This window comes from Clarias gariepinus, chromosome 17, assembly GCF_024256425.1.
Source record: "Clarias gariepinus isolate MV-2021 ecotype Netherlands chromosome 17, CGAR_prim_01v2, whole genome shotgun sequence".
Classification (NCBI taxonomy): domain Eukaryota; kingdom Metazoa; phylum Chordata; class Actinopteri; order Siluriformes; family Clariidae; genus Clarias; species Clarias gariepinus.
This window is the reverse complement of record NC_071116.1, coordinates 29,855,053-29,879,657: the sequence shown is the minus strand read 5'-3', so window position 1 is coordinate 29,879,657 and position 24,605 is coordinate 29,855,053. Positions and strand designations below refer to the sequence as shown.

General features: G+C 40.6%; 1 protein-coding gene across 2 annotated transcripts; it reads left to right on the top strand.

Moving 5' to 3' along the window:
- The first annotated feature begins 492 nt into the window (after nt 1-492).
- ugcg (UDP-glucose ceramide glucosyltransferase) lies at nt 493-23,721 on the top strand. 2 transcript variants are annotated; one of them, XM_053475750.1, is made up of 10 exons: nt 493-1,038; nt 7,715-7,729; nt 7,787-7,856; nt 16,359-16,461; nt 17,292-17,393; nt 18,735-18,847; nt 20,373-20,551; nt 20,638-20,724; nt 22,366-22,552; nt 23,328-23,721. In XM_053475750.1, exons 1-10 carry the CDS (start codon nt 941-943, stop codon nt 23,496-23,498), a joined length of 1,125 nt encoding a protein of 374 aa, XP_053331725.1. In that variant the 5' UTR covers nt 493-940; the 3' UTR covers nt 23,499-23,721. The 2 variants fall into 2 exon arrangements, with proteins under 2 accessions (XP_053331725.1, XP_053331724.1); XM_053475749.1 differs by having other exon boundaries at nt 497-1,038; nt 7,715-7,856.
- The last annotated feature ends 884 nt before the right edge of the window (nt 23,722-24,605 follow it).

The window sequence follows — 24,605 nt, the reverse complement described above, 5'->3', positions numbered from 1 at the left end:
AATGAACATCCGTGACGACGCTTTAAAGAAAGTGTGGAAAAAGATAAGAAAGTAAATATAATTATAAGGAAGTGATTATGGATTATATGGAAATGATTAGAACACGTGTCCCAGACATTATTATGTACCTTTACAAAAAAATCTCTTTTGTTAATTAAATAATCTAAAAAGAATTACTGTGTCTATTGTACATTACACACAGTATTCTTTAGATCATGCCGCGGACGGGAAATGACAGTGGGCGCGTGACCCATGCCCAAGGAAAATGCATTCGTCATTAGCATTGACCACGCCCACAAAGCCTGCGCAGGGCAACGAAACCGGGTATAGCCACGCCCCTTCAGCAATTCGGATCCATGATTCAAGAGTCAAGATTCAAATGTGCTTTATTGATACGACAAATATTTATTTACATGCGTATTACCAAAGCTTAGAAATAAATCACACGAAAAAGAACAGGGGTCTCTCATATACACACACACACACACACACACACACACACACGAGATCCATTAGCGGAGTCGAATCCTTGTGAATCACTCACTGAACCGATTCGTGTCACTTGAACTCAGTCGGAGTTTTAGAGAAACAACAGACACCAGTCTCTCGGTTCCGGCTGTTTCACTCCGCGCTACCGAGGGGTCCGCCGAATCCTCCGGTTCTGATGGATCTTTGTTGAGTCTCTCGTGCTCCTGAACGCGCAGGAAGTTTCCTGAACGACTCAGACGGCTACCGGTTCCCTCACCGACTCACCGACGACTCCTGAGAAGTGAATGTTAGCAAGAAGACAACGCAGGACTCAGAACTGATCCGAGTGAATGAAGAGGCGGATTCGTGAAACACGAGTCATATAAAGGATCGGGTTATTTTACCCGGCTTCGCTCATCTCTCTCTCTCTCACACACACACACTCTGTGCCCGGTGGTGTCTATACTACACCATGGCTTTGCTGGAGCTCGCTATGCAGGGCTTCTCCATCTTTGGATTTATTTTATTTCTTGTTCTCTGGCTCATGCATTTCATGTCCATCATCTACGTGTAAGTAGCGCGAGACTGGTTTCACTCCGTGTGTGTGTGAGAGAGATGAAGCGTGTTATTAATAAGATATTAAGTCTTGTTTTGTGGTGTGTGTGTGTGTGTGGTGATACTGGATGTGTGCTGAGTTTTATTCTGAAGCGGTGATATCTGTGAAGAGACACGTCCTGTATTATTATTATGATTATTATTATTAAATATTACAGCGCTGCCTATGCTAAGCTAACTCCATAGATTCGTGTTTTTTTTTCCCCACAGATTAGCCGTTTTGCTAACACTGCGTTATGGTCACCGCGTTATCCGGGATTCTTGTTTTCTGTTTTCTTTGTTCTGTTCGGTTTCCAGACGGGAAAAACAAACAAACAAACAAACATTTCATCGTTTTAAATAAAATCAGCGGCTCCGTCCCTGGAGCTCAGACCCGAGCGGTTTAGCTCGTTTATCTGCTCATGCTAAGTCGGCGGGTCCGACCCTAAACACCGCCTCAGAGCTCCTGGAGGGAGAGTGTCAGAAACTTACAGCTGTCTGGATGTTATACACATTATAATTTGTTGTTAAAATGGGATTTTTGTGTTATTTTTAGTTTCAAATAAATGAAAAGTGCTGTATTCACCCAGACGGTCCGCGAGTACAAACATCCACCCTGATTAAAAACAGTCTAAACACTTCTGTCAGATCAAATCAGCACGAAAACATATTTACATTTTTTATTTCATAAAAAGATTGTGCTTGTAAAGCTTGTAAAAAGTCTCCGTGGTCAGAGATTAAACTCCAAAATCCACCTCACGTCATCACTCTGAGCTCAGGGTTGTCGCCATACTGACACTGAGATCACTGAGATCACTAAGATCACGATACCTACAGTGTATGGATATAATATATATAATCAGTATATAAGAGTACCTGTCCAAACCTACTAACGATTTGAATTCAGGTGTTCTAGTCAGTCCAGGTCCCTTATCTCCAGTGAAGGAAAATCTTAGTAATTCAGAACACCAAGACATCTTACATTTAGGCATTTAGAAGACACACTTATTCAGAGCGACTTACATTTTTATCTCATTACACATCTGAGCAGTTGAGGGTTAAGGGCCGCGCTCAAGGGCCCAACAGTGGCAACTTGGGGGTTGTGGGGTTTAAACCTGGGATCTTCCGAACCGTAGTCCAATGACTTAACCACTGAGCTACCCCTGGCCCCATCTTGGGCAATGCTCTGCTTTTTATTAACTTTGTACCAACGGTCTGGAGAAGAACTTTTTCTATTCCAACATGACACAAAGTCAGGACTATAAAGAAATGTTTTGAGGAGTTCGGTGTGGAAGAACTCGACCGGCCCAAACACCGATCTCTCAGCACCTTTAGATTGAACTGACACAGAAACACTCCAAAATCTTGTGGACAGCCTCCCAAGAAGAGCTGATAGAGCTGTTAGAGCTAGAAGAATAGGAAAGGGGGAACAGCGCAATACTGAAGTGTTTGGATACAATGTCGCTGCAGCGTTGGGGAAATACTTTAGTCTTTATGGTGTAGAAACTTCATTGATCCCGAAGGATATTACAGATATCCAGCAGCAATTCAGAGAGTAGCGCAAAGATTTGTAAGTCATTTACTGTAATGTGTGTGTGGGGTTGGGGTTGGGTGGGAGGGATTCTGACTGGAAGTGACGGTGTGTTCTGGATCGGGGTTACTACAGATGCTTGCTCCATTTTCTTTCTGATTGCACAAAATGAAAAGAAAAAAACTGAATGAAAAGTCAGTTTTAACAGTTAAACTGTCTCTTTTTTTTTTTTTGAGTTTTTGTTTGTTTGTTTGTGTGTGTGTTGTAAAACAGCCCAGTGTGAGAGTAAACACCCCGGGCTTTAACAAGGTTTTTTGTTGGATCTTGGGACCGCCCACAGGACCACATGCTTCAGAGTAGAAACAGTCGAGCGAGCATCTCTCTCTCTCTCGCTCTCTCTCTGTCTGTCTGTATCGATTATAACGATCTAACGTTCATGATCATTTCCTTTAACTCTGGCACAGGACATCCTGAACCCCTGAGCGCAGAGGGGAAGTTATAATCCTCACGCCAGCTTCCTGCTGGAGCCCTCAGAACAGTTTCACGTCTTTCTTCTTTTCCTAAAGATGTTCTCACAGCAGTACAGTACCTGTGATGATAAACGCAAAAAACTAGTTTAAAATGTTTATTTCCAGCGTGTGTGGAGACTTTGGGTACGTCCTGTGGCTCTAGGTTAAATAATCCTCATGTTGCTCTCTTTAGCCCTATTTGGATTGGATTAGTTTACCAAAAGTCATCCATAATGCACATTTTTCTTTTCTTTTTTTCCTTCCCCTTACCTTTTTCCATGTTATAAAACCCTACAAGTTTCAAAGCTAAAATTGAATAATAATAAAAAAAATTATATATGGACCCGGGTGTTTGTGTGACATGGTCATGTGACCACACTTCCTGATGTGGTGAGACAGCGTGGCCGTAAGCGAAACACGAATGCAATGGGCAGAACATAGCTGACGTGTAATTGTGCGTGCCAAACATTTTTAAAATCGCAGCTTCCTCTGACCTCTTGTCTGATGCAATGAGATAAAATTTTTTTAAAAAGGCCACAGCTCATATCTACTGTGTTCCTTAATGATGATGTCATCTTGCACGCTTAACCAGATAACTGTTTCATCATTCCCCAAGGCAAGATCACATAACGTTAATGTGTGTGTGCTGATGGTGGTGTGTGTTTCAGCGGGTCTGAGTGATTTAATCTGATTGCAAATAGACAGTCAAGAGGACAAAAAGGATAAGAGACAAGTGTCTTTGTTTTGGAGAGTCGGGACGTCCGGCTGAAGAGGGGAAACAAACAAGTATCTTTGTTTTGGAGAGTCAGTGTCCCGATATCCCGACTCTCCAAAACAAAGACACTTGTTTGTTTTTTGCTCTTTACCCAGATGTCGCGTCGGGCCGTCTGGGGGTCGGGCCGTCTGGGGATCGGGCCGTCTGGGGATCGGGCCTGAGCTCTTTTGTTGTTGTGTTGATTATTTGTTTAATTTAGAATTAATTACATTCATACTAAAAAATAGTTGTTTTTTTTTGTTTGTTTTATTTTATTTTTCTTGTATGTAAGAAGTAAGTACACTTTCACGTCCTCCTCGAGCTCTGTGCACATTAGACAATCCAAACGCTGGACTCCAACAGTTCCTCGGGCTGATCCTGCGCCCCGATGTTTCTTTAGTTTCTCACTTTGTAACCTGGGATTTAGTTTTCACAAAAATTGTAACACATTTGAAAAGGCCACGCCCACAAGTGACATGTGTGTTTGTTGGTCTTAGTTGTGGTGGCTTCATGTCCAGGGTTCATGAAGTCACTCGTGTTGAATTTCCTTTCGCGCCGTTTCTGTTAGCGATTGTTGCAGATCCGTCAGTTTCTGCTTGGCATAGGATCAGCGTAGCTCTTCGTGCTAACCAGCTCATCTTGCAGTTTCACACTTGATTCCCACTTGGTTAAATGTTACAGGTGAAGGTTCTTTACTCAGGAACCCAGTGTAGTGATCTTGTCGGTTCAGACGTCTGTATTGATATTTTTTATTTGTTTATTTTTTTAAAAATGTTTTGTACGAAGCACCATAAAGCAGCAGGAATGCTGTGTGTGTGTTTTGGATCTTTGTAGAAAAACTAACACAAAACATTATGGTGTGATTATTTATAGAACATGACGAGGTGTTTGTTTAATTCCTCTCCCCGTGTTCTTTGTGATTTCTACACACACTTTGGTTTTGTTTGTTTTTCCTTTTGCGGAATTTCTGAAGGAGTGTTACAAGGACGTTTTCTCTCTCTCTCTCTCACACACACACACACACACTTTTTTTTAATGAGGTTTGTTTAAATACATGACTTAAGTACAAAACCAATCCCGAGAATAGCAACTGCATCAAACTGACCCTGTCTCAGAATCGATACACACACACACACACACACACACACACACACACACACACACACAGAACCTGATGGTGTGAAAGCGGTGTGTAACACACTGTACTTTTTCTGTGCTATCCACTCTAGGTCATTTTTAACACGCTTTATTTGAGCGATTAAACCGGTGGCACAGTGAGTTTATTATAAGTTGGCGTTCAGCTGCGGTGTAATGTATAGATCCGCTCTCGAGTTCATTGTGTGCGTGTGTGTGTGAGAACTGTTCTCAAAAGGGCTTCGTTTTGTGTAAAACACAACCATTAAATTTTTTTTATTGGTAAATATTTTTATTCTAATTAATAATTTACCATTAAAAATTAAAAGTTTAAAAATTATTAAATGTAATAATCTAATGAATTAGTTTTCTTGATATTAATCTGTTCCTGGTTGACTGACCTATGGTAGGAGGGGCTTACATTCACCGCCCCGCCCCCTCCCAAATTGAGTTATTTATTTATTTAGTAATTTAGTATTTATTTAAATTTTCTGTAATAAACAGATATTGGCAAGTTAATCAAGTAATTTGTACCATTAATTGCTGTTGGCTTCGATAAATCTGTTTGAATAATGAATAAAAATACTGAGTACATTTAATAGTTAAAGATCAGTTTAAATCTTAGCCGTAAATAGCACTTTTTAAAATTTGTAAAAAAAAAAATTTATACAAATGTTTGCATTTGCCACCGTACTTTCTTAGTAATAATTATGGGAATTTAAGTTTTCAGTACTAAATTAAATACAAATAATTAGAATTATGATTCATAAATTAATATAACAAATCTTATTATAGAAATTAATAATAGAATTAAAAACTGATTTGTTTGTTTCTTTATTTTTGTTTGTTTTTGGGAAATCCTCCATGAGTTTGTGATCAGATTTGCGCCTGGTGGAGTTTCCTGTGAGACGTGTCAGATTTACTCCGTACCCAGCGAGCGTGAGAATTTATTTTGGTACGCAGAAGCTGTTAAACTTAACTCTCTGTTATCAGGATCAGAAACAAACCCCAGCAACAGTAAAGTGTTCTCCCACATGGCGACCGTTTCCTGTTTCCTGTTTCCTGAGAGGAGAGACGGGACGATAATGACGAGTACGTTCCTTAAAGTAAAGGTCTTGAAGGAGGATGGACTTTTCCTGAAACCACATCAGGATACGGCGTGGAGCCGCGACTCGAGCGGGAGGACGGGGGAGTCTCGAATTCCACTCTACACGCAAATATCCTTCTTCTTTTAGCTTTAACATTTTTTCCGTGCTCTCCACATTGGCCGGCGTGAAGGGGAGAATGAACCAAAGAAAAAAAAATCTAATTTGTAGGAATTTTGTCGATGTGATTTAATCTTTCGGGCAGGGAATAAAAATTAAGTTCCTAGTTTTTTTTTTTGTAATAAAAAAAATATTATGCACACAGAGACAGGAATCGAGTCTGGACGGACTTATATGTATAAAAATATGATTCTGAATCGGACCCGGACCCTGGAGGTGCAAGACGACAGTGCTAACCACTACACCACCGTGCCGTCTGGCTAAAAATCTTTTCAGAAAATAAGTTCAAATATTTGAACAAATTAAAAATATGAAATCAAAACCGAAGCAGCTGCTTAGGATCAATTTATATTTCTACAAATAATGAAGAATTTAAAGGTGGAAAAGAAACGCAACAGAGAATAATGGTGTGATTAGATACAGGTGGGGCTTAAAAGGGTGTGTCCGGGAGGTGTGGTTTGTGTGTTAATCAGTGTGTGTTTTATGAGCTAGAATTGTGTGTGTGTGTTAAAGACACTCCCATCTCACCACACACAAAGATGTCATGGTGAAGGTGTGTGTGTTTGAGTGAAACTGGAGCTACAGCTCAACCTGTTGGATCACCTCATGTCTCTGTGTGTTTCTCTTTCATAGACACGATACTGTATATACACACACACACACACACACACACACACCCACTGTATGTACATATGTGCATATTTATTCATTTATTTATATTATTTAATTGTCGTGGTGACGCTCCTCAGGCATGTCAGAAGTAAACACACCTCTGTATCAGAACATGTTAAAGGTGTGTGTGTGTGTGCGCTTGTTTCCTTTTGCATCTTTAAGAGCAACACCTGTGTGGGGATGTTAGGGTGAATCTATCTGTCTGTCTGTGTGTTTGAGTGAAACCGGATGTACAGCTCGACCTGTTAGATCACCTCTGTGTGTCTCTTACACTCGCTAATGCACTGCACACACACACAGCACACACACAGCACACAAGGGGAGAGAGGGACAGAGACAGAGAGAGTGTGTGTGTGTGTGTGTGTGTGTGAGAGAGAATGTTTAAATAATCGAGCTATCATTAATATTAATGTGTATAAACTTCTGTGTGTGTTATTACTTTAGTTGTATCGATCGAGAGGGATCTTATAAACATCGTCAGGGAGCTGAGAAATGCGCACACACACACACACACACACACGCACAGAATGGCGTGATTGTCTCTAAACTAGTTGGTGCAAAGAGAGAGAGATGATATGGTATCTTCTGTGTGTGTGTGTGTGTGTGTGTGTGTGTGTGAGAGAGATTGGAGCTGAGTGACGCAGTCAATATCGTGACTGATTATAATGACGATACGCTTCCCTGTAATGTCTCTGGGACTGATGTACTTCCTGTACCTGGTTGCTATGGCGACTGCAGCACTAACCATCACTAACCTGAGCACCGGTTTTTTTTTTTTCTTCCACAGCCGCCTGCATCTCAACAAGAAGAGCAGCGACAAGCAACCGTACAGCAAACTGGCCGGGGTGTCGCTGCTCAAACCTCTGAAGGGCGTCGACCCGAACCTCGTCAGTAACCTCGAGACGTTCTTCGAGCTCGACTACCCGAAGGTAAGAACGATAAATCCCAGGGTTCTTCTCGCGCAACCTTTGCAGGACTGTCATCACTTTCTTAACTTTAATTAGAAGCAGCTGATCTCAGGGTAAAAGATCTGCATTTTTTTATTGTTTTGTTTTGTTTTTTAATCAATTCAGGTACATATATTCTGCCTTTTTGTTTTTTAATTGAATTTTGGTTATTCTTTTTAAATATCCCATAACAATAGGAAATTCCTGCATCGGCCTGGTGTAGTGTTATTTAAGGTTTATTAAAACACATCAAACATTAATAAATTTAAAAAATGGGTATTTATTTAATTGTTTTAAATTTGTTAAGCTTAATGGCCAGCTTAAAGAGAGTTTAATCTAACACACAGTAAAAATAGATTTAATGTAGGAATTGTTAAATTTGTGGCACAAATCAATCTAGAAACGTTAAACGAATATTTAACCAAAATATATATATATATATTATGTCTGAAGAACCCACAACAAGAATGTGATCAATATTATTGTAGTTTTAATCATAAATTAATTTGTTTTTTAAAAAGATGAAAGTTGAAGCGAAAATTTTTAGCATCAGTAGTTTATACTATTTAAACATGTGTGAAAGGTCTTATTTGTGAGTAATTAATTTGTGCGTGTGTGTGTGTTTTCCCACTGCTGGCGAATTCCCCGGGTTTGCGTGACGCCCCAGTGATCTGTCTGTCAGGGGATCGTGTACGCTTAATTGGATTAAGCTTGTTTACTTGCCATGGTGTTTACCTGGGTGTTCCCTCAGGCGGTACCTCAGGATACACACACACACACACACACACACACACACACACACAATGATCTTGTGTCTCATTCCTACTTACTTACATAAAACTTCAATGCATATCACCTCAGAGGTGTGTGTGATTCTTTATCTCAGTAAAAATTCATTTAAATCGTTAGCTGCAGCAGAGACGAGGTTTTTTAATTTTCAGCAGCATTTTAATAAAACTATAGCGCGTCATACAGAACATTTTATTTTTTATTTTTATTATTTTTTTTAAATGGTTATCGACAATGGTGTAGCTCAATAAATACCGATAGCGTTTTATCGCCCAGCGCTAATTCTATATACTGTAAAGGGCCAAAGCAGCCGAGGGGGGAAAAAACAACAAAAAAACCCAGTGTGACTCAGGAGGAAGTGAAAAGAGACTGAGAGTAGATGAGAAAACCGTAAACTCTCACCAGGGCTGTTAACCAGTGGACCAAAATACACTGGAAAAAGAGAGTTGTGGCTAATGGTGGGGTAAAGGGGCAGGGTGGGCGGGGCTTAATGTTCATACATTGTCTGTCTGTCTGTGTGTGTGTGTGTGTGTGTGTATAGTAAAAGTAAAAATGTAAATAGTCTTTTCTTTAATCGTCTCACAATAAAAGGGTGTATAAAACTCAAACCCTTTGTCTAAATAAATAGAGAAATATATTTTAAAAAATTGCAGTAAGTAAAGAAAACGACAGCAAAAACTATTCTTTTTTCTGTACGATAGTAATGTTTAATTGTGATTAGTTGGGTTTGGAATATTCCGGGCATGTGCACGCCATCTCTCTCTCTCTCTCTCTCTCTCTCTCTCTCTCTCTCCCAGACTAGTCTTTCTCCAAACTGTCTAGTCGTCCCCTGATTCCTAAAGTGCACGTGGTGTTCTGGACGTGTTGAATAAACCCCCAGGCCCGAGCTCAGGGGTGTTAAAGATGGTCTGGTACGGTGTGCTTATTACAGCAGTGTTGATCTGTACATCAGTAACCGTGTAGAAGCACACCGTGTTCTAATGGTGTCCAGCCGCACGTCTGCTCCTCCGGCCACGTCTCTCCTGCTCGCGCGCTCGTCTGGCTGCGTCGCGTCTCTTCGCGTATTTAAATACGTTTGATTTTCCTTGCAAATGCCTTCATGTTGTCTTATCTCCGGGACCATCACAGCACTGTACCTGTGTTACTGGTTCTGTTTCAACACACACACACACACACACACACACAGACGTGTATGTGACAATTAAATTTGAATTTTGAATTTGACACACACGCGCACACGAGTTCTTGTGGCGTTCTATGTCGCCTTGCTAATGCAGCAGGTCACGCTGTTCCACTGCACAAAGTTTTGGCACCCAGTTATAGAAGCACGATGATCATCAATGCCTTTTCCAGGTTTCTGTGTTTGAACTAAGTGTGGTTGGTCAGTAGTGGGCGTGTCCTGTGAATATTTTGGGGGTCACACACTGAGTAACTAAAGGATGGATGATTGATAAGGGATCGTGTATGTGGGTTGATAGATGGATAGAGGGATGACTTGGGAGATGAACGGATTATTAGGTGGACTAATGATGGGTGGATTATTTAATAAGGACTAAGCCTCATAGATGAGGAGGTGGATGGATGGATGATTGGTTTAGGTGGGTGGTGGGACAAGTAAGAAGAGGGAGATGATCAGTTTGATGTTTTTGGATTGTTTGTTTGATGGATAGGGAGTTGAAATGGGCTTTAATAGCTGATATCTGAATTTATTCATTCATGGCTTGATGTTGGATAGACACATGGTGTGAGTGGAATATGGAAAGATTATTGGTGTGGATTTGTGGTTTAATAGAAGGAGGGGTAGATGGTTTGAAGTAGTTGGATATCTAGGTGGATGGATGGATGTTTTGATTAGTAGTTGGTGGATGGAGAGGTGGATAGATGGAGAGGTTATTGGTGGAAATCTGGTTTGATGGGTAGGAAAAGGGCTAGATGATGGAGAAATGTTTAAGGAAGGTGGATAGATGGATATTTGAAAGGCTAACCAAATGATTGGATGGAATCAGAGTTTGTTGGATGGATGGAAAGAGGGATGGATGGTCAGAAGATGAGTAGATGGATGGATGATAGATGGAGAGATTATTACGTGTATACATGGTTTGATGGCTGTTAGATGGATGGTAGATGAATAGATGGTGGACTGATGGTTTGATGGTGGTTGGACAGATGAAGGTAGCAAGAGGGACAACTACTAATCCATAATGAATTAGATACGTTTGTGAATGTAGCGGTTCTTTGATGTGCAGTTCCCTGCCGTGTGTGTGTGTGTGTTTCCAACGAAAGCACGGCGAAACCTCTAGCAGTAACCCGATGTGGTATCGGTCTGCGCTGGTCTGTCAGTTCCCTCTGCAGTCGCTTTACTTCTCTTTAAAAAAAAAAAAAATTGTTTTTGATGAGCGTCTGAGCCGCTTCTCCACTTCCTGTCTGCGTGAGAACAAACGGCGTCTCATCTTACGCACACCCTCGTCTTCCTCAGCCTCCTCCTCCTGTGTGTGTGTGTGTGTGTGTCAGTGCTGGCTGACGTTGTAATTAAGTGTGGAATCTGGACTGTGTGTGTGAAAAGTGTGTGTAAGGTCGAAGGTCAGCATTTACAATTGCATTTAGGCATTTGGCGCCCACACACACGCGCATGCACACACACACATACACTTATCTAGAGTGATTTCCTTAAGTGCTTTAAAGTTTTGTTTTTAGCACTGGATCCTAAGCCAGCTTTAGCTTAGCATGAGCTGCAGCTGCACTTGTGTGTTTTCAGTTTCTCTCTCTGGTCACCAAACTGAAATAAAAGCGTGGGCAGAGGTGAGAGGGAAAGAGAGAAAAGAGAAGCAGAGACTCGTCCTCGAGGTGTGTGAAGAGGAAACACTCCGTCTCTGATTTAATTTTGCTGAACTTTTTTTTTTTTTTTCCGTTCTTGTTCTTTTCTCTTCTGCGGGAGAACTGGCTCGTACTCCTTTAATGTGTATAACTGTGTGTTTTCCGAGTGTGTGTGCGTGTGTTAATATAATCCTGCTGACTCGTCGCTGTGTCCACTCAGCACTTTAATAACAAATGTGTGTCACGTTATAAAATTACTTACTTATTTATTACAGGTTTCTATCCCTGTGTGTGTATGTGTTTGTGTGTGTGTGTGAGAACAGACCTATGTGATCAGGACTGGAATATCATTCATATACGAGTGTTTTTTGTACTTTTTTTTTGTGTAAGTGGAGGAGTGTCCGAGCTTCTCGGAGCAGATCTGAAGTTCTTTTAAACTTGGCCTTAAACCTGGACATTAATTAGAGGAATGACTTGTGGAAGAAAAAATAATTATAAAAAATAAAAAGAAATAAAATAATCCAGAGTGAGGAATTGTGTTGTGTGATGAGGATGATGATGAGGATGATGAGGATGAGCAGGTGGAAGTCCTTGAAGATCCACATTTGTCCGAGAATAAGCTCTGCACCGAGGCTGTGTTTGGGAAGTGTTCCCGCTGAGGATCCGCGTTTCCCCCCACAGCCGAGTGTTTTGCATCGCGCGATTTGCATGAACGCTGCAGCGAGACCGAGCGTCATCACGTCCTGCACCGCGTCTCACCATAACGACCTCACGCCACATCCCTTTCACGTGGAAGATAAAAAATTATTTAATTGTGTGTGCGCGTGCGTGCAGATCTGAATGTTTTCGGTACTTGGAGGGTTTTACCTCACACTAATTCTCCAGCTTCTCCTTCGTTTCCTGTCATTCTTTAACCAGTAAAAGGGTGTGAGGGTCTGGGGTCTTTGAGCTTATCAGAGTCAAAGGTCACATTCCACACGTGATAATTTTTCCTTCATGGTTCGGCCCGGGCGCTACACCCATCCTTATAACTCAAACGGTTTTACTTTCACTCTATCGCGCTCGCGTGACCTGGCCGAACACTTTTGTGCTTCGAGATTAGCGATCGCAGTAGTAGGGCGCCCCTAGTGAACAACAGAAGCTAATGCATCATAAGGATAAAAATATTTGGGTTTTACAAAAAAATAAAAAAAATTCTTTATTAAATAAAATAATAAATAACAGGAGTTTTTGAAAAATCATTCATACGATATAAAACACTAACAATATGAAACATGTACAGTGCATATGTGTGTGCAAATAAACTCATTCAGATGATTTTTCCCCAAAATAAATTTTTTATGACATGGGCGTTTTCCATTTAAATTTCCGTTCCACAGCTCCTCCTCCCGAGGGGCCAATTGTGATAAAACAAAACCTATGTTACCCTAAGCTCAGCCAAATACAATATAATATGAAAACCACATTACAATCTGTTCAGAAACTACGTGATGTGGCGCGCACGCACGGACAGACAAACAAAAATTCCAAAAAACATCTTTTTATGTGTTCTCTCTCTCTCATATCTTACGCCCCCACAAATAATTTTTTCACAAATATTATTAATCTACAGACATGCCCACTTTACCATGTTATATGTATAGATTAAATATATATTATTAAAATACAAATGGCTATATTTCTTCACGGGAACTGAGATTACAATTCTCTTACATCGTTCTCATTTTTTCCACCAAGATATTTATTGCCCTCAAGAAAGAAAGGGGGAAAAAAAAAAAAGTTTTCCACCTCCAAGTAAACTGACAGGCCTGTTTAGCTCCGCCTCCTTGTCACGCATCATTTGAGTGACAGCACAACTTTGTAAATAAGGGAGAGAGATGAGAGAAGTAGTGGAGGTTTGTGTGTGGGTATGTACAAATCAAGATTGTAATTTTTTTTCATTTTAATTATTTATTTTTTGATGCATCTTGCAAGCCTAGTTACAACATACAATAAAAAGTTATAGAGTTAAAATGCATATCGCTTAATTCATTATTTAAAAAAAAAACAATGTTTGTTAATTTTTCTAGTAATTGCAAAAAAAAATTGACATCTGATTATTATAATTTTTTTTTCCTCTGAGGTTTAAAAAAACTAAGCTGAAGTTGTTCCTGTGTAAATATGCATTAATGGATGCTAATCGTGCAGTTTGTGTGTGTGTGTGTGTGTGTTTGTGTATTATATAGTGTTTGCCTTGTTTAAGACACAGGATGTGGTTACAGACAGTCGTTCTCTCACCATCGTCTCTCTAAAGGTTGATAAGATATAAAACTTGCAAAGAAACGTAAACCTGTCCGTCCTGAAGATCCTGAAAAGCTTAAAGTCTCAACTTTACCCCCCGACACTGGAGACTCCTTCTGTAGATTCTCACTAAATGTACAGAAAAGTCCACTTCACTTCATTAGTCACTTTTTTTAAACCACTCGCTGTAGCGTTACTGTTGCACTTCACTGGAACTAAGAAGAACTAACCGAACCCTTCGTGTGTGTATGTGAACACAAATCTTCACACACACTCCAGCGTCTTATTCACAGATAAGAGAAGAATAGGAGCGCATTTATAACAGCAAACACAGAGGGGCAATAAATCTGTACCGGGCGACATGTGTATATTCGTCTGGGTGTGATGATAATTTTTTTTAACAATTGTAACGGAATCTTAAATAAAAACAACCGTGCATTATAACACGGTGATGCGGATCGACTTGGCACCGCGTGTGTATCGTGATGCTGACCGTAACACCAGTAGTTCTTACACGTAACCCGCTGTATGTTAGCGCTGCGTCGCACGATCACGCTCGTTAACGCGAAGGAGTTCATCGCCACAGCTGGCAATTTTTAACTAAGTTTACATGTGCGCGACCACACACACACACACACTGCACTGCTCAGGGCACTAAATAAATAAATGAATAAATAAATGAAGAGATGAACATGACTCAGTTTTGGGGTGTGTGTGCACGTGTAGGTGTGTTTTGTGTGTGTGTGTATATTATCCACACATACACAGTAATCTGCTGACCTCTGCATTAGAGAATGTGTACCGTGACTCACACACACTAATATATAAAATTGTTGTGTGTGTGTGTCACAGTACACACTCCCTAATGCACAGGGCAGCAGATTACTGTGACAGTACTTTAGTTACTTTAGCCACTTGTATACTCTAGTGCTGTAACCAATTGTCTGGGTTTTTGTGTGTTTGTTTGTGTGTTTAGAGGTGCTACTTTAAGTTAGAAAGATGACTGACGCACGCACGCGTAATTGACACCCTCAGTTAGCGGACACGTCCCTGTGATCTTACACCATCGCTGTCTTCAGCTGTGGTTCTGTAGACTTGGGGTGGGTGTGTGTGTGTGTAAATCTGACAGTTTTTTTTTTTTTTTAATAAATAAACATCTGTAGAGTCCAGCTGCTGGAGTTTACAAGTTCAGAGCAGAAAACACACACACACGCGCACACACTGCTCTAATGAAACTTTAGTCTGTTGTCTCGGGAAATAAAGACCATGTTTCTGTAAAAGTCTTAACATTTAAAACATTACAAAACTCCATCAAAGCCGTGTGAGTGGACGCGCGTGTAACAAATGTCACTTTTATTAAACAGGTACGTTTTTATAGATTTTTTAAAATTTATTTATTTATTTTTTTAATTTCCTTGTGTGTCTCAGTTCATCATCCAGGACGAGCGACCAGGGAAAAAACTTCAGCTTTTAAAATAAATATTAAATATTTACGCAGACCGCACACAACTCTCTAAACGTTTATCACACGTGTAAGAACGTACGTTAACATAAGGGGAAAAAAAAGTCATTATAGCAAATACAGTGGAACCTTGGATTATGAGCATAATATGGCTCATATTTCAAAACACTCATAAACCAAGTTTAATTTTCCCATAAGAAATAATAGAAACTCATTTTTTATTCAATTATTCATTCCACAGCCCAAAAAATGTAATGCATAAAAATAATAAATACAAAATATACAGTAAAATTAAAACAAATTAACCTGCACTTTACCTTAAAAAAAAATAAAAATAAAATAAATCCTGACAGACAAGTAAAAATAAATCCTGACAGTGTGGGGGTTATTATACCAGTACGAGACGAGCACTAAGACCCAGCAGAGGAGACAATTGCCCACAATTCCACAGCGCAAGGAAGAGAAAAACCGTTGGCCCAGTTGTGATCATGTGACACTCAGCGTCAAAACAAGAAGCGCATGCGTGATACTTGGTACTCGGTACTCGGTACTTGGAAAACAAAAAAGTCTCGGTTTACAAGTCAAAATTTATTAAAAATCTTTGCTTGTCTTGCGGAACACTGGCAAATTGTGTTACTTGCAATCCGAGGTTTCACTGTGCACTGTGTGTATAAACATGAAATAAGTGAACATACACACAGCTGATCTTTAGTGGACGTTAATGAATAATTAATAAGTATGTAAATGCAACCATCATGTGACAAAGATGATGTTGGAAACCCAGACATTTTCCTTAAAAACCTCTTGTCTTTTATTTATTTATTTTTTTGGCGAGTCGGCTCCGTGTCCGATGGTTGTTTTATAAGAAGGTCTCGGGTCACGTGATCTCGGAGCCATGGAGGGAAGGTTGGGCCGAATTAGCATACTAAAAGTACAGACTGCACAAAACTATGTTTACAAATGTATTTTTTATAGATAGATGCGCGGGGCCGAGACAATACCGCCATCACTCGTCATTTTTATGAATATTCTTATTCTTAGTTATTGTGTTCTTGTGTAAAGTCTGAATCCATCTTTAAATAAAGAGGTGAGATGCTGACACACACACACACGTGTTCTGTCTTGTTTTTTTTTCTCAGTATGAAATTCTGCTCTGCGTGCAAGATCATGACGATCCGGCCATCGACGTGTGTAAAAAGCTGCTCGGGAAATACCCCAGTGTCGACGCCCGCCTGTTTATAGGTAAGCTGTGTGTGTGTGAGAGAGAGAGAGAGAGCATTATTTATTAGCGCTGAGGACCGGAGGAATCTCGTCCTCGGCACGCAGTCATTCAGGAAGAATGTGTGTGTGTCTCACGCTCGCTCTCCTGCCCCTAAACCCCCCCATCCCGTCCCGTCCCGTCTGCGCCTCAGAGAGAGGAAATTGATTTCTTGCCCATTAAGAGCAGGAAGTAGCTTTGTGCCTCCGCCCCCGAGGGGCTCATCATCCACCCCCACCCTCTTATTTGCAAAGCCGCTCACGTCGCATGAGAAACATCACAGCAGAGAATAGAAACGTGGGATGGGAAACACGGCAGTGAGTTTGTGGCCAAAAAATTTATAAATGCTATGAAAAGAGAGAGGGCGTTTTTTTTTTTTTTTTTTTTATTATATGTTTATTTGTTTATTTTATACAATTAGTGACTTTTTTTTATTGTTTCATATTGCTTTATTTGCATTTTATTATTATTGTCTGTTTTTGTTACAGCTGTTTTAGGATTGTACAGCACTCTGGTCACATAAGATTTCGTTAAAAAATAAATTAGACTTTGAGAGAGTGTCACATGATCACATGCTGATTGGACGCAGTGCGTCATGTGATTATCAGAAGAGATTTGTGCTGCCCGTTAGCGTGTCTGATATCTACCCTGTTTTTCCCTTTTTTTTGTGAGTAATGTCTGAGAAGGGAAAATGAAAGGAAGAACAGAGAAGTGATGCGCTCTCTCTCTCTCTGTCTCTCTTCATCTCTGTCTCCCTCTCTCCATCTCTCTTTTAATCTCTGTCTCCCTCTCTCTCCATCTCTCTCTCTGTCAGGTGGTAAGAAGGTTGGCATCAACCCCAAGATAAACAACCTCATGCCAGGTTACGAAGGCGCCAAATACGACCTGGTGTGGATCTGCGACAGCGGTATCCGAGGTAAGGCTTCTGACTTGCTCGCAGCCCCTCTGAACACGTGAGGTCATGACGTGACCCCGCGGTACAGGAGGAGTGCAGCTACGTGTTTGTATTCATACCTTGGTGTTTATTTTAGTCAGGTTTAACTGTTGTTCAAGTAGAACCCTTTAAGGAACCTGAGAGCCTTTAGTCCTCCATGGAGAACTCAACTGCTTAAACCTCTAAGTGGAACACTTTTAATAATCTAAGAACCCTTCAGTCCTCCAAACTTCGTTCTACACTTCTTTTTATAGTGTACACACCCTCAGTTCTCCAAGTAGAACTCCTCTAATAACCCCATAGCATTTATCCCCAAAGTAGAACTCTTAGTCCCTCGGGTGGATTGCATTTTGAAGCCAAAGTACCATTAATCCTTCTAGAAGAACCAATTTAAGACCAAGAAAGTCTCGTTCTCCAAGTAGGGTTATTTTAGATTTTGAGCCCTTTAACACCCTTAGGGACCCTTAGTCCTTCAGGTAGAACCCTTTTAGTCAGATAACTTAGTTTAACAAATAGAGCTCATCTAAGAACTAAAATAGTGTTCATCCTTCACTTCTAATGGAACACTTAAAAAGAGAACTCATCTAGGAGTCTGAGAACTCTTAGTCCTCCAAGTAGAGTTATTCAATAGTAAAAGAACCTTCATGCCTCAATGTAGGCCCTTTTATGGCACCTAAAAACATTTGGTACCCTTCAGTTGACTTGGGAAACATAAAACCGTTAGGCTATTAAAGGCGATCTTGGAAGATTAAGAACTCTAGGTTCATTGTGTAGAGCCATTTCAGTAGCATGAGGACCCTTAGTTTTTCAGATGGAACTCGTGCAGGAGCCAAACAAAAACTTAGTCTTACAAATGGAGCACTTTTAGTTGGCTAGGAACCTTTAGTAAGTGTTAAGTGTTGTTCTTGGAAGAACCCTTAGCTCTTAAATTAGAGCCATTTTATTAGGATAAGTACCTGTAGTTGCCAAGTAAAACACATCTAGGAGCCAAAAGCGTAGTCCTCTAAATAAAGAACCTTCAGTGGACTACGAAGTCTCGGCTCGTCAAGAGTTCTTCTGGACTATGAAAAACTCCCTCATCTAGGACTCTAAGAACCCTTAGTCCTCTAAGTAAAGTTATTTTAAAGTGGGTTAAGAACCCTAACTAGTAAAAATAAATGGTATTATTTTGCGTGTAATCAGTCAGCCTATCAGATCGCAGTGAGAGGAATTGAGAACTGAGTGTGTCCAAGTGAAAGATCAGGAGATGGACACACACATACCTGAGACATTTTACTAAAAAATGGTTAACGCTGCTTGTTCTGTTTATCTGATCTCCCGCAGTCAGACCCGACACGCTGACTGACATGGCTAATCACATGACCGAGAAGGTGGGTCTGGTTCATGGCCTCCCGTACGTCGCGGACCGCCAGGGTTTCGCTGCTACGCTCGAGCAGGTGAGTCCTTGTCGCGGCGGATTTGAATGGATTTGACTGTTAGCGTGACCGAGCTAGTCACAGAGCACACGGCTAGACTTCACTTCCTGTTTCAGCTTTACAAACCAGTGAGAGAGACCCAAACATAACCACTGTCCCAGACAAGGATGATCTGTGTGTGTGTGTGTGTGTGTGTGTGTGTGTGTAAGAACCCGGATTGCCTGGTTCTGGTAAAGATTATGTATTATTGTAAACAAATGTCTGCAGGTTTTTTCTTTGGGTGTTGATTGAATGATGTAACGCGACATTAGCGATGATTAGCCACTAACCGATGCCTCTCCCTCGCTTATAAACAAGAGAGCGGATTATTAAACTCAGAGTGAGTCATCCACATGTCAAAACGAGAAGATGAATAATGTGGGTCATGAGGTCAGAGTGTGTCCGTGTCTGAGGCGATTTGCTGAGAGCGTCGAGTGATCCTCAGCACACTTAGTGCTGCCTTCTGTCTCACCACTCCAACCTTTTTTGCACCGCAGACAGGTTTTATGTAAGATGGCTTCCCGTGGACCGGTCATCACGCACTCGTAATAAAGCATGATAACCTGCAATACAAGGATACAGGATCAGCGTGTTTTCCCTGTCACGAGACATCCCCGTCTAGACGTGATTGGAGACAGAGACACTGGAAATGTATTCCTCATGTCCCGTCTGCTCCGTAATTTAATTTCATTTCTGATTTCAGGTTATTTAGGCTTTGATTTTAATCCAGGACGTCAGCTAAGTTGAAGTTGCTTCAAACACACTTTGAAGGCCACATTTTACTGCCAAAACCAAAACGAGTGATGATCAAAGAAAAAGTTGTTTAAAACAGGAAGTGATGATCAAACAGAGTGATGATGAAGTGACTCTTGAAAAAATCCCAGTCTGACGGCATGAAGTAAAGAAACTGAGAAAAATAGACAATGAGTAAAGAAAGAAAAATTTAAAAATATATTTAAAAAAACCATAAAAGAAGGACAGAAATGAAGAGTCTCCAGAGCATGTCTCCAAGTCTCTCTCCCTCTCTCTCTCTTTGAGCTCCTCTCTCTTTTGTTATCCAAGTCTCTCTTGCTCTCTTTCTTTTATTGTCTCTTTCCATCTGTCATTGTCTTTCTGTGTATCTCTTCCTCTCTTTGTCTCTCAAGTCTCTTGTCCCTCTCTCTACCTCGGTAAGCGTCTCGTCCTCTCTTGCGCTCTTCCTTCCTCCCTCCCTCTCTCTTTCTCTCTCTCTCTCTCTCTCTCTCTCTCCTTCCATTGATGTGTTTCTCAGAGTCTCTCCATCATTCTAAATGGCTCTTACCCTTTCTCTCTTATCATCCGTCTCTCTCTCTCTCTCTCTATCTGACGGTCTTTCTCCATCTTTGTCATTGTCTCTGAGTATCTCTTCCACCTTATACGTCTCGTCCCTCTCTCTCTATTGTTGCCTCTGTCTGTCTCCCTCTGTGTGTGTGTGTGTGTATGCACTGTGTGACTCAGTGGGCGTGTCCCTGTCCTGTCTTCCCTGCAGGTGTATTTCGGAACGTCACACCCGCGCTCCTACATCTCAGCTAACGTGACGGGGATTAAGTGTGTGACGGGGATGTCGTGTCTCATGAGGAAGGACGTCCTGGACCAGGCGGGCGGTCTCATTGCCTTCGCGCAGTACATCGCTGAGGATTACTTCATGGCCAAAGCCATCGCCGACAGGTCTGACGCCGTCTTTATTCTGACTCCCCCAAGCGCTCACGTTCTCGTTACGTGAGACGTTCAGCTCCCTTTCTTATGTCTTTCAGGGGATGGAAGTTTTCCATGGCGACGCAGGTGGCCATGCAGAACTCGGGCTCGTACTCCATCGCTCAGTTCCAGTCACGCATGATCAGGTACCGAGTCTCTCCTGCTGTCTCTCATCCGTCCTCACCTCCAAAAAGTTGTTTTTATTGAGGTGTTTCTAAAATAACATTTAAATGATCAGGGATTATATTTGCATATTTTGGGGGCGGGGCTACATCTGGCATTAAATACATTCATTTATTCAACATTCTCATCATTAAAGCTTGAGACACAAAATTTCAGCTGCAGACGTTGAGCCGCGTGCTAAGCTATCAAGCAAGAGAGCGCGACCGTAGCCAGCGTGAACTACTAGGCAGATCTGGTTGTCATGGTAACATTGTAGTGATGCATGTCAGAAAATACAAAAATGTTCAACCAGACCCGCTTGTTAATAAATCCTTGCAACTAACACAAGCTAGTTTAGCAGTTAGCCAAGCGATTAGTGACGTTAGTGAAGCTAAATGAACAAAAATGTATGGAGGTTTTAATATTTGTCAAATTTGTCAGGGGGTCAGGCGTAGCTCAGTGGTTAAGGCATTGGACTACGGTTCGGAAGATCCCAGGTTCAAACCCCACAACCACCAAGTTGCCACTTTTGGGTCCTTGAGCGCGGCCCTTAACCCTCAACTGCTCAGATGTGTAATGAGATAAAAATGTAAGTCGCTCTGGATAAGAGCGTATGTATTACTAAATGTAAATGTATTCAAATTATTCATAAATGATAAACGCTAAACAGACAGTTGCTATTTTAACAGCCGACAACCTCATGTTTCACATCATCATTAGTATGTTTTATTTATTTTTATCTGTCTATCTGGTCCTAAGAAATTTGGTAATTTATCTTGTATGACAAGTTTATACAGAGTCACCCAAAAATTGTATACACACTTCAGGAAAAGAAAAATAGTATGATGTATATTATATAAATATCATATACATCAATATTTAATGTATAGTAATACATTTAGTATAAAAATATTTATACAAGTTTTTTCCCTAAAGTGGGTATACATATCATGTATTTGATTCTTTAATTATTGCTTTGAGAATAAATGAATTACCAGAATTTATTGATTTAGAGATTTTATTCTGACATTATTTAGATTGACACAGACCGCACACGGCGCTCTAACTGTTTATCACTCGGGTAAGAATGAACGTTAAAATGAAAAAGGGGAAAAAGTCACTATAGCAAATACATTGTGTTGTGTATGAAAAAAGGAAATCATTGAACACAGACTAAGCTGATCCTGTGTACTGTACACGCCCACCTTTTGGCAGATGCTAATGAATATGCAAATACCACAGTCAGGTGACCAAGGTGTCAAATTAAACAAGATGTCAGAAACTCCACCAAATGAAGATTTTTCTTTGGCAGATTCCGTAAAAACATCACATCGTTTTTATTCCATGGTTGTTTTGAAGAAAATTATAATGTGGTCTCAGGTCACATGATCCTTAGTGCCACGGAAGGAAGGTTGGGCCTAATTAGAATACTAAACGTACAATGAACGTGTGCGGTGATGATTTTGCGATAATTTCCAGGCTGTTGATTGGCTGAAAGGTTCGGCACTGCATTAAGACAAGTCTGTAATAACGATGTTGAGCAGTTGATTAGAAACGCTTGTGATGCTGACTGTGTGTGTGTGTGTGTGTGTGTGTGTGTGTGTGTGTGTGTGTGGTCGCTGCAGGTGGGCGAAGCTGCGGATCAACATGCTCCCCGCCACCATCATCGAGCCCGTGTCCGAGTGCTTCGTGGCGAGTCTGATCATCGGCTGGGCGGCTCATCACCTGTTCCGCTGGGACATCATGGTGTTCTTCATGTGCCACTGTCTCGCCTGGTTCATCTCTGATTACATTCAGCTCCGAGGAGTTCAGGTAACCACGATGACAATCTTTATATATACACACACACACACACACAGCTATGGAGCTGCATTTCCTAGACGCCCCTAAAAAAAAATGCTGCTGTGTAACTGATTGAACGAGATGCATCTTAAGGTTCATTTAATAATTAAATAATAGGTGCGTGAACCCTCGTGTCTGATTTCTGTCCTGATCAGAATCAGGGTCGAACAAAGCGCAGCCTGGTGATTTTTAACATTCTTAATGAGACGCAGGACAAGAAGTAACTGCTGAGTAAAAGTTTATGATATCGTCATCATCGTTATTCAATTAAACACGAGCGATAATCATTTAGTGAAATAATAATAATAAATCTCAGTAATTGCATTCCTAAACACATTGTATATAAATTATATAAGAGAAACATGTGGTTCATTGTTTCATTTTGTTGTTATAGACGTAAAAGAGGCTGAGAGGTGGAACGACGTGTTGGTTATAAATAAAAATGATCGAGTCGTGATGCATAATCATCAATTTGAATAAATTCATTATTAAAGCAAACTAGTTATCTAAGCAAACATTAGCGATGAAGGTTGTCATGGTAACACTAAGTAAATTAAAAAATAAATCTTTTTGAGAATGACCAATGCTAAAATCCTGTTGTTTAATATTAATGAGATATTAATTATATTGCTGATTGAATAAGTGTGAATATTCATACGTTTTCTGCTTTAACTGAAAAATGTTTGGAAATGTTTTTTACAAAACGTAAAAGGTGTAAATAACTGACCAGTTTGTGGTTCCTCAGGGCGGTCCTCTGTGCTTCTCCAAGCTGGACTACGCTGTGGCCTGGTTCATTCGAGAGTCCATGAGCATCCAGATCTTCCTCTCGGCTCTCTGGGATCCCACCATCAGCTGGAGGACGGGGCGCTACCGGCTACGCTGCGGCGGCACGGCCGAGGAAATCCTCGATGTGTAAAGGGGGAGAAAAAAAAAGAAGGGGGGGGGGGTTTAGAAGGAAAAGGAAAAAAAAAAAAGCACCTTGAAGCAGTGGACTCACTTGTGACACAACAGGAAGAGGAGGAGAAAGGGGTGGGGCTAGAACATTATTGCCCAGAATCATTTCAGATCAGACCTGTGAGTTTTAAGAAGTGGATTTTTTTTTTTCTTTTTTTTAGATTTTTAAAAAAACCTGTGTGTGTGTGTGTTGCCCGGCGTGTGGTCGAGTATAATTTATGTTCTTGGTGCTTTTGTAGGCCTCGTCATCCGAGGCTTCAAGTTCCAAAATGAGCCAATAATGAATGATGTAGATGAAGAGCCTAATGTAGGTTAGGCTTAATGTCACGCAGTGGATGTTTCTTTAAAAACAACAAAGAAGAACTAGTTTGTAAAATAAATTTTATTTCTAGCATTGCATGTACCAGTATATCGTTAAAGGTAATTACAGTAGGGATGAGGGTCGACGCTCTGATATATCGCAAACGATAAGTTAAATACATAAATAAACCTCAGAATCACATGCAAGCTACGCGGTTTATCATGACGAAACGACGTCCACCTAAACATATTTTGTTAGGATTTTGAATCAAACCAAGTCCCTGATTAATGAATATACGCTAGCGTACTCGTTTCAGTGTCGGCGAGTAAAAAAGACAAAATGTTGTATATGTAATAAAATGTGAAGCTCCCGCTTATCAGCTGCAGGAAATACTGACCGCTGTGGAGGTTTCAAGTTTCATGCAGCCGTTTTTTTTTTTTCCTCCACAGATGCCTTTTTCTTCTTCTTTTTTTTTTTTAAAGACATTATAATGACTGAACATGTAAAAATCTGATCAGCTAACAACAATCAAGAAGCTCATGGTGTGACGCGAGCTCAATCAGTATTAGAGTAAGGTTCCAGTTAAACCGTCCAATCAGAATGCAGCAAAACATTTCTACAGCTTATAGAGTTTCCAGATAAATATTAATTTGTGCTACTAGGATTTAGGATTTTAGTATTTTATACACTTTCCTTTGATCTTGTGCGTCTTGCTTTAAGGCTGAATTCAGGTTACAGATTTAGCGCACAAAAGCCACATCATTTCCC

What these genes read in the sequence shown, in the direction of transcription:
- ugcg (XM_053475749.1), top strand. Translation starts at nt 941, where the DNA reads ATGGCTTTGCTGGAGCTCGCTATGCAGGGCTTCTCCATCTTTGGATTT. An exon ending in TTCATGTCCATCATCTACGT is followed by an intron (nt 1,039 to 7,714) that starts GTAAGTAGCGCG and finishes TTTCTTCCACAG; the next exon opens with CCGCCTGCATCTCAACAAGA. An exon ending in GCCAAAGCCATCGCCGACAG is followed by an intron (nt 20,552 to 20,637) that starts GTCTGACGCCGT and finishes TATGTCTTTCAG; the next exon opens with GGGATGGAAGTTTTCCATGG.